Here is a 10,063-nt window from a genome sequence, read left to right on the forward strand (position 1 = left end):
CCTTTGCTACAAAATCAGCATATCAAAATTAGAATTTACAAAATCCGGTTCAACTATTAATTTTAAAACAAAAAATAGGGATCCAAAATCTTTATTATGTGGCACAAGCAATATTGAATCAATTAAAATAAGCTTGAATATTGTGGAAAATATGAATAAAAAATTTACAACTCATATATCATTGTACTCTACAACCATGTCCATGTGCTTCTGCTGTGAGGTATATTAGTCCCCGTCTTATTCTCTGCAAAAGGAAGTGGTGATTAAAGAATTGAGAATTGAGAATTGAGAATGGAGTGCTCTTGATGAGATTTTACAGCATGTTGCCTGCCTTAAAATGCAAACAGATGTAACTGGAAAATCATACCTCTCCTGTGTCTCTGATTCGGAGGAGTTCCAATCTTTCTGAAGGCCTCCGATTTGACAGAGTAGCTAGCTGCAGAGGGTATAAGTTAAATTATATAAAAAAAAAAAAAAACGTTAATGTCATGGATAATCCTTAAACTATAATGAAATATTCAATTTGATACACAACGTTAAAAATCTTTAATGTGATACTTAAATTATAAATTTGTTAACTAATATGTTACTTAAAGAGTTGTTTGTTTGCTATGTGTCATTATTTGAAACTAGTTACATTAAAGATGAATAGCATTTTAGTTATCAAATTCATAATTCAGATGCTATATTAAAGATTTTTAAAGTTTAAATACCACATAGAATATTTCATCATAGTTTAAGGCCTACTCATGACATTAACTTAAAAAAAAAAAAAAAAAAAACTAAACTGAGCACAACCATATAATGGGAGCAAGAACTTTACCCAGAAACTGAAGTGCTCCGGATCTTGTGGGTTGGGCATCATTACTTCAATATTACAGAGTATCTCGAGCCTTCTTCGATCTGTGCAGAAGTCAGGAATTATAGTAGCATGTCATTAAGTAAAACTATGAACATTTGATGTGATTTAATAGGTTTCAATTCCAGTGATTCAAATCAACTTGCAGTAACAAAGAAATGTCTTTTAACCATTACAAGTTCATCAGACCTTCGACTCTTCATGTTATAGAAAACTCAAGGCTATAAAATCACCATGTTTATAACAATTGTTTCCCTCTACAATAAAGAACAAACATGAGATTTTATTCACTCTATTTCTCAGCAATATTTAGCTTCTGAAACAACTCACAACTGGAAAACTCATCTGAAAGGGGATTATCAACAAAGTAAAAACATTGCAAGAATAACCTAAACCTTAAGTTTGACAAAAAAGATTGGACATGTCAGCTTTTTCCCATCTTAGTACATAAGAAGATAAAATCACATCAGTCTACCTGAAGAGAATAGGGGAGAATGTGACACTAGACCATAGCGCAATTTCACAGAAATTTGTCTTAAAATGAATCGATATTACAGAAGTACCGATAGAGGAATGACAAAATGAGCTATAATTTTTAATTCTCAAAGTATCCTACTAAAGAGTTTTACCTCGTGTTGATTCTTTTGCAGTATTTAACCATGACCGAGCATATCCTGCTGCATTATTTGTCATCTCCTGCAACTGTAAGTATCAAAGACATTACACAAAATGACAAATACAGAATATATAAAAAAATTTAAAAAAAAACCAATATGAATAACATGAGGTGGGTATGCTTGTATCATGCCATATTCAAGGCTAACAACATTTAATGGTAGCATAAACTTAAACATATTATAATACAAATAATAACAAATTCAATATAAAAATAAATATTTATTTTTTTATGAGTGAAGAAAAAAATAGTAAAGGCATCAAGCAGGTACTAATCCATGTAGGTTAACCAAACAAATTGGTCAAATCTACCAAAACTAGAGTGTGAAACCATATATCTAAAAGCTTCGGTAAGCATGACTCCAACCCATTCTGAAGGCCTTCTACAGTTTTCCCTCCCAACAAAAAAGGGGGGGTCTGGGGTGGAGAGGAGAGAGAGAGAAGAGGAGAAGAAATTGAAATTAAATCTATCACTTTCCTTCTGTCTGTAAAAGCATCACCATCCCTAGCCCTAACCTGCTACTACCCCGGAGATGCCCAACCAGCATAAGCAAAAGACCAAAGCTGTCTCGCCCATGAGGCATGAGCTACTGAAAAGAAGATGATGAACCATTACGCTGCTGTCTTACATAAAAAGCATCTATTAAATACAAATTTACCCTCTTTTAGAGGTTATAAAGTGTTAATATTCCTCCCCAAGATGCTGCCCTTTAGTAAAAAGAGTAAACTATCAAGAAACAAATTTCACCTCCTTGCTGTCAATTGTCTTCTGTACTTTAAAGTATTGCTTCATTTTATCCTTTCTGAAATTAATAAGGAAAAATACAACAGATGGGGAACAAGAATAGAGATAATCATACATCTTCTCTATCTCTCGCATCCGTTGGTGGTATGTCTTGTACCCACTCAACCTCTGCCATTCGATATCTGCAAAAATTACAGAAGTATGAAGTCCCATGGCAAAATCAAGCAGGCATGAATAATCGAAACTGTGAGGAAAAGCATATGATATACATGACCCAATGATGAGAAAAACTAACCCATCTTGGTCCCAAGATCTGATGATGCGAAATCTCCGGCGACTTTCAATCTGCATGCCATTTAGTTTATATAAATATATGAATAATGCTTTTTTTTTTTGGCTAGAATTAAATATGAACATATTATGTAAGAGGCTGAAAATGAGAGTCCAACATAAGCATGGAAGAGGAGACTGTTTTGTCCAGGACCAAATTATCAATCAGTCACCAAAAAGAAATGGACAAATTTCTCTAGGATCCTTACTACTTTATTACAGGTTCAGCTACTACCTTAATAAACTTGAGAATCAGAAAGATACAAAATATATTATCGGATGAATCTTCTGAACAGGAAAATCACAAATTTCTTTCTGTTTCTCATAATTAAAAGGAGAGCTTAATGATCTACTCATATACCTAAATCTATGCTAGTAATGCATTAGAAAAAATTAAAGTTCAATTCTAGAAGACAAGCCACTGACTGTAGGTATGACCATCGACTTGCCAACACGCAAAATAGGAAGCATTTAGTCTTGCAGAAATTTCTAAAGCTAGGTGCAATATACAATAACTCCACTCATTTCATCGATGAATATATCCATGAAGAGTCAATTCAAAACATAATTGCAGGTAAGTGAGATCTAAATAACCGGCTTCTTTGAAGCAGCCTACAGAATAGAAGCAATCAAATCAGTTCACCCTTTCGGGAAGGCTCTAGATGTACAGGCTACAGAATTTTGCTACTAGTGAAAACACAAACAGTAACTCAGTTTTCCAAAACTATCAACAGGTTTTTCAAGATTCCCTACTTAAATCCTGTCAAATGTGCAATGACTAATTTGACTATGGTCATTGTTACATTAAGCAAAAGGAAAGTGGTGCACTGAAAACTTCCTAAGAAAGGAAACTCCTTGTTGAAGTTCTATAAATAAAGACTCCTTGGATCATATAGAAAGAAGAAAAAAAATTCATTATTAGTATGCAAAAATAAGAGTTAGAAACAGAATGACCATTATTAGTACGCAAAAACAGAGTAAGATTTCGTTTTCAAATTAATCATAACTGAACCACCAGCCAGTATATATTGTGCTCATCCAATTCATGTGATTTCAAGTGATATTCTCTTGTAGAAGAAAGAAAATTAATACTTTCATATTATTCGTTTGTCTATCCAATATTATTTGTCCACTATGAAAGGTCAATAAGCATTTATTTAAGGACTTACTATTCAATATTTCTCATATTGTAGGCAACTTAAAACCCCATCTATTACCTAGCTAAAATTTACTAGTTTATTTAAGGAATAATTACTCTTTATTATTTGTTCCTAAAATTTGTGCCTTTCCGAAAAGAACTAAGATTTTGAGATGGAGGAATGGTAAATAAATAAAGTTATATTATAACTTTAAGTGCACACAGAAAAAAAATGTCATTGAATGAAAGGCAAAGGAAAGTTGATAATGTTTCACCTCTAGAGCAAAGCGTCCATCAGCAAGTGGCTCACATCTACATATTTATAGCAAGTGACAAGATCATAAGGTTAAAAAACAAAATCTTCTAAAAAAGAAGCTATGTTGCAAAGCGTTTGGATTAATTAAAATAAAATTTTAAAAAAGGGAGTACAAGCCACCTACTCAGTGATCTCCACTTCACAAGCAAAATCAGCAATGGAATCTGTAGCAGGATCATTGACGACCTACAAATATAATGGACCAACCAAAAACAGAAATAGTGAGTAACTTTTGGCCATTCAACATGCATTGACAAAAGGAAGAAGCAAGAACCAGTTAGAAAAGGCCAACCATTCCCATCCTGTGATTCCCTTCCATTATTCTCCTCACCTGTTTTCAAGCAAATAAAAGTAAATCCTTGTGATCAAGGACAAAAAATATGCATGTAGAAGAAAGCTTTAAAGGTAAAATGAACAACTTAGACTGCTTTTAATTCCGAAAACTGAGCTAACAATTTGCATTTCCACACTCCAAAATCAAAAGCAATCTCCCTAAGTCAGATGAAGCAATCAGCTTCAACATATGATGCACCTAAAATATGACCATGAGACTGACAATTACTAACCTAGAGTTCAGCTATCAACAGCATGCATACATCTCATAATGCATTACAAAGTTGAGCATCTACTTAGAAGGAAGGCTATTGCTTGCCTCGACAATCAAACAGGAAAACAGACCAATTAATTAATCATTGAGAAACCGCTACCGGGCTAACTAGGCTGTCAGCCTTGCCAAATTAAAGATCAACTAATTTCTGACAGAATGATTCTTCTAAGATTTTATGTTCAGAAATTTTATATATATATATATAAGATTGCCAAGATATGTTAAAAGGAAAGAAGGAATAATAGTGACATAGACAGAGCTTTGCTAGGCAAACTCAACCCAACTTGAATTTAGAACAAGAGCAACTCTGCCAAAAGGCTCATAAGCATAGTAAGAAGCCACAAAATTTGTATTGCCAAAATAGTTTTGGATGTAAAAACAACCACAATATACCCATTTTTCAGACTTATCATATTATACAATGTTATTATGATTAGAGAATGTATGAAACTCACCATAAGTCTGTACCGGGGTTCAAATATGTGGAGTGGAAACTTCTGGCAAGGGATGACAACATCCATGACGAAAAGAGGTATCAGATCATTACCAAAATTGATCAGCCTGTCATGCTCTGACTTCCTTTCAGCATATTCTTCTGGGAAGTTTTTTTGTATGATGTTGTTTAGTGTTACACTATCAAACAAGTAATGTTATTAATAATAGTCAATAAAACAGAAAACCATTATAAAGCTGTATTGAAACCTTTCAAAGAAGGAAACAGCAGATTAGCTTTTAGCAGAATGTAAAAAGTTCAGATAGAAAACAATTTCCATGCTCAGTAAGCATAGACCATAAGCCGATATGCCCAGTACTTATGTATTAAAAGGTCCAGAAAATGATTTTTCACATACCAAATGAATCAAGTGGGACCTTAAGATTTGTAACTTCTATCATTGTGCTCCTCGAGAACAACAAGAACAACAGTCTCCAAGTTCAAGGGCAATGATAAACCAGTAATTATCAGCCTATGGTATCTCCTATGTGGAAGCCATGAATGGTTGCTTCCCAACTAATTCCATAAGCTAGTGCAAACAGCTGAGGTTGGAGATTGTGATTCCTTCACATTATCCTAACAAAAGCACTTCAATTAATAACCGCAGATGAGAAAGCTTACCTTACTGCACATGTTCTAGGACCAATGAAGAGCACTGTTCGGCACAATGGACATTTATTGCCTATTATTTTAGCACAAGGTCAGATAATATTATGGTGATGAAAGGTACTGTTAGAATAGGAATCAACAACCGCAGATACTCACTGCGATCCATTGTCTGAAATAAACATGACCGACAAAAGGAATGCCCACAAGGTGTTGTTACAGGTTCATATAGTAACTTCAGACAAAGAGTGCAATCAAAGTCATCAGTATGTTCCAGCACCTCATGGCCTCTAGTCCGCATCAAACTGGACGGCATTCTCTCCAAACTCTGAAGAGAGGCCCGGAGAATGTCACTATGTATTACCAGGAAAAAAGAATCATTAAGATTGCAAAATTTCTAGTCAATGGATGTCAAATTGGAATATATCATAAACTACCTGAAGGGATCAAGTTGAAGACCAGAAAGAATAATATCCCGTGCCATCTCATATCTTTCCAACTGCAACCAAGTCGGCATGGACATATACATGTGCATTAAGCATAATGACATGTAGATAGAGGCCCATAGGACTTTTAGCTTGGACCCCTTCTTATATATCTTGTTAAAAAAAAGCAAACAATGCAATCCATCACTTACCAAGATGAGAGCATTGGCCTTTAAGATGTAGGATCTTGCTGCATTATTCTGCAAGCTCATTAGCCTCTCCGCATCCTTAAGAGCAAGCTGAAATACATGTCAAAAAGTTTCACTCTTTCAGAATGTCTGTAATGGTGATAAAATTCAATTTACAAAATGTTTTTCTGGGCTATTTAAGGAGTAAAGCAACAGACATACTCCAGCAAGTGTTGTCATGTCCAGTCCATTCAATGGCCTATATTCAGAAGCTGTTGGAGATCTACGTTTCAGAAATTGACTAATCCTGCATAAGAATTGCCGCATCCCCCATCATAATTGACTGATAGTACAGAAGTTCTTCAAAGAATGCCAAATGAATATGCGAATAAAAAGAAAAGCAAAAAGTACATACATGCATATGTGTGTATGTTGTATCCATTTATGCATGCATTTCAGGAACACAAAGACAATAAACATTGACAAAACCTGACCTCATGTAGGCAGCACTTCTGTTACCAAGAATAACAGGATCACCAGGTTTCATGTTATTGGCCCTTGAGTAATTGTTGATTGCCTGAATGAAGAAGGCTATTTGTCACTAAAGGAACAATATATATATATATATATATATATATATAAACAAATAACCAAACATATAATTCTTATGAAAACTTCGCCATTGTTGTTTCGGTCATCAGAAGAAACAGGCACAGAGAAAAGTAGCAAAACAACATTGAGCACACTTTGTTAGGAACTTTGGACATCATACACTGCAATATTTACACACCTTAACCAATTCTCAATGATGATACTCAAGAAATCTAATGCATCAAAAAAGATAGAAGCCAAACCATGGCACTTAACATATCTGCAGCTTATGTAACCGGATCTATTTGAGATTCAATAATTTATTACAATGATGATTTGTTTTTGGGTAAAACAGATGTGAATATTTTACTGTGGCCTAATGTTCTCTCTCCTTCTCCCCCCCTAAACAAAAAGAGAAAACTAATATTTCTCATAAAACTAATATTTCTTATAAAACTAATATTTCTCATGTTAGATCACTCCCAAGTCAAAGATTTGAGTGCAAGCAGTTTCAACAATCTTTCTTTATGAGAATTTAGAAATTCTACATTTTCTTTAGCAGCAATATGTAACTTTTGATGACTGCGGCTAAAGACATTAGCAAAGTGACATGCAAAAACCAGTTGACTTACAAAGAATTTGAAGTGTGGAGTTACCTTAGAAGCTAAACTCAAGAAAAAACTGTTGTCTGCTTTTCTTCCTACCTAAGAATCTTATATCAAGATCACCCTGATCATGATCACCATTTGAAGAACACTATGTTACTAAACACTTGGTCATCGAATAAAAATTCATAAATGAAACTTAAGTTTATCATATGATAGAGACCAATCCTAATCCCTAACAGGTAAGATAAAAAACCACATACTACATACTTAAAAATGCGGTTTTGCTAACCTTTCACAAGGATAATCTAGCATCCTAAGACCGCTTACAAGCAATTAATCTCTTTTATTTTCCATTTTTAATTACCCCACAACTACTTCAATCCATAGTGTCCTTTCCCTAGTTATGCATGTGTCAGAATTTTGACATCAGTAAAGAATGAGCTCCAAATAAGAAAAATGGCAATTGCCAATTATAACAAATCAAAACATTTTGCAGATCCCAATTCCAGTTCCGTATAATAATTTTCCAAGAAAGATAATATTAGGGCATTTCAGAGCAAAGAGTTGTACCCTACATGAACATCAATATAATCCATCCAAATAAGCCCCTAAAACTATTTGGGTTTGTATTTCCATTTTCAAGAACTAAAGAGATAAAAGTGCCTTACTAGTAATATGCCTTAGTTTAAAATGCAAAGAAACTAACAGCAGGGAAGTACCATGCCAGAGGATAAAAATTCTATTAAACCATCAACAAAATGTAAGTATGCAATCAAAATTAGGAGAGCCATTATGCAAAGAAAAATTTAACCTCCTCAAAATGATTCTCTCGGAATGCTCTGTTTCCTTTCTCCATATGATCATAAACAAGACTATATGGGTCCCATGGCAATGATCCCGCTCCTTCATTTGCCTACACTTCAATCAATGTTCATTAAATTCCCAAATATAGTTATAAAATCACAAACTCTCCAAAGCAATATGCACAATAACTACAGTAGAGTTTTCATAACTTACAAAAAAAAAAAACACATACATAAACTAAAACCTCAAATTCCTAGGCCAACCAAAGAAAAACTTAAAAAGGGACAGATAATCACTTTTTCATTTTCTTTGGTTGCAGATTTGCAGTCATTACAGCTATTACAACCAATATAGATCATTTATTTTCTTTTTTATTTATTTTGACCAAATTTAATTAACCAATAAAACTAAAACATTTCCAGTTAAAAGTGGTACATTCATAGAGCTAAGGAATGGAATTTGAATTCTGTGTTAGTTTCCTAGCAATTCTCAGCAACCAAATAGATGGTGAAAGAGAAAACAAGTAAAGAATACAGTTAAATTTGTGTCCTTTCCCACATTGTTATCAGCTACCAAACAATTTCAAGATAACCACAATCAAAACAAACAAGTTCGAAGAAGTAAACTAAAATGGAATGAATAAAGCTGTTTTCCCTCCAAGAAATGCAGGAAACTGATGGAAAGTTCATTATTTCTTTCACTCTTAGCTCTTTAATTTCTAAAAGAAAAGTGAGAAATAAAAATATAAAATTTATCTCAATTAAGAAAAATCGCGCAACAGAAAATATATTATTGTTATCTCAGCCCTCAAAAGAGGATCAACTTTTTTATAAATAAAAAAAATAGTAAATAAATTTTCAATTTATACATTCTCCAAAATTCAGTTGTTAACAACCAAAAAAAAAAAAAAGAAAACTAAACTTTCCTTATTAGACACAAAATGCATGCCCTTCATTCTATTTTTCTTACATTTTCTCAGCATCCAAACAGTCCTGGGAAGCAAAAGAAGTACTCACCCAGACGTAGTCTTCCACGTCAGCAATTCCTTCCAAGACGATTCCAGAAGACGACGCCGTCTCGTCAGACATTGTCAGGAAACAAATATATATTATATATATTCGCCAAAAAAGGAACTAAAACTAGAAAAAGAAAGAAAAAGAAGTAATCAGCTGAGAAATCGAAACGGAGAAGTTGAAGAGAAACTCGCGTTTTGTTCTCCGTCCTTCGTATCTCGCATGTACCAAATTCCTCTGCGCTTTCTGCCTTCTTCTCTCTTTCAATCTTCCTCTACAAGACTTATTAAAATCAAAATGTCCATTTTTTTTTTTTTTTAAGATTTTTTAAGGCTGAGAGCTGTTCTGGCCTTTTTTTTTTTTTTTTAAATAATTTTTACAGTTCTTTTTCTACCAGGAAGTTTCTGCTTAAGTAAAGGCTGGCTTTTATACGTGACGGAGAGGCGATCCAGTGTTTTAGTCTTACCATTATATCGGTGTGCATTCAGCGGATAATGAACTCTGTTGAAATAAATGAGTTGTACACGTCGGAGATTAAAATTATATTAAAAATAATGACAATTTATGCCAAACGTGTCAAATTTTGGAATTTATTGTATTCTGCAATTTATATAAATATAGTTTTTTTTTTTAAGAAACAAAATTTGAGGTAGATAAGTTTTTTA

General features: G+C 33.5%; 1 protein-coding gene across 5 annotated transcripts; it reads right to left on the reverse strand.

The window, feature by feature from the left end:
* Positions 1 to 60: 60 nt before the first annotated feature.
* LOC111283843 (uncharacterized) lies at positions 61 to 9,795 on the reverse strand. Of its 5 annotated transcripts, none has more exons than XR_016329327.1 (18): positions 9,402 to 9,793; positions 8,393 to 8,494; positions 6,877 to 6,959; positions 6,605 to 6,689; positions 6,407 to 6,493; positions 6,207 to 6,268; positions 5,929 to 6,122; positions 5,785 to 5,845; positions 5,126 to 5,303; positions 4,356 to 4,394; positions 4,188 to 4,249; positions 4,023 to 4,059; positions 2,575 to 2,624; positions 2,283 to 2,461; positions 1,489 to 1,561; positions 824 to 903; positions 368 to 436; positions 61 to 244 (listed from the first exon to the last, which is right to left on the reverse strand). XR_016329327.1 is itself a non-coding variant. In XM_022872483.2 (18 exons), the coding sequence occupies exons 1-18, from the start codon at positions 9,471 to 9,473 to the stop codon at positions 179 to 181; spliced, it is 1,467 nt and encodes a 488-aa protein (XP_022728218.2). In that variant the 5' UTR covers positions 9,474 to 9,795; the 3' UTR covers positions 61 to 178. The 5 variants fall into 5 exon arrangements, 3 of the variants coding, with proteins under 3 accessions (XP_022728218.2, XP_089602757.1, XP_089602758.1); XR_002689438.2 differs by having other exon boundaries at positions 2,395 to 2,461; positions 2,549 to 2,624; XM_022872483.2 differs by having other exon boundaries at positions 2,395 to 2,461; positions 9,402 to 9,795.
* Positions 9,796 to 10,063: the final 268 nt, after the last annotated feature.

Source organism: Durio zibethinus, chromosome 17 (assembly GCF_047325235.1).
Source record: "Durio zibethinus cultivar Kanyao isolate XHJ-2024 chromosome 17, ASM4732523v1, whole genome shotgun sequence".
Lineage (NCBI taxonomy): Eukaryota > Viridiplantae > Streptophyta > Magnoliopsida > Malvales > Malvaceae > Durio > Durio zibethinus.

Bases quoted from the DNA above. Each gene is read 5' to 3' on its own strand.
- LOC111283843 (XM_089746631.1), bottom strand. From the start codon at position 9,473: ATGTCTGACGAGACGGCGTCGTCTTCTGGAATCGTCTTGGAAGGAATT. The intron at 2,625-4,022 runs GTGAAACATTAT...AATGGCATGCAG, and splicing joins ATGGACGCTTTGCTCTAGAG to ATTGAAAGTCGCCGGAGATT. The intron at 904-1,488 runs GTAAAACTCTTT...ACTTCTGCACAG, and splicing joins TGCAAAAGAATCAACACGAG to ATCGAAGAAGGCTCGAGATA.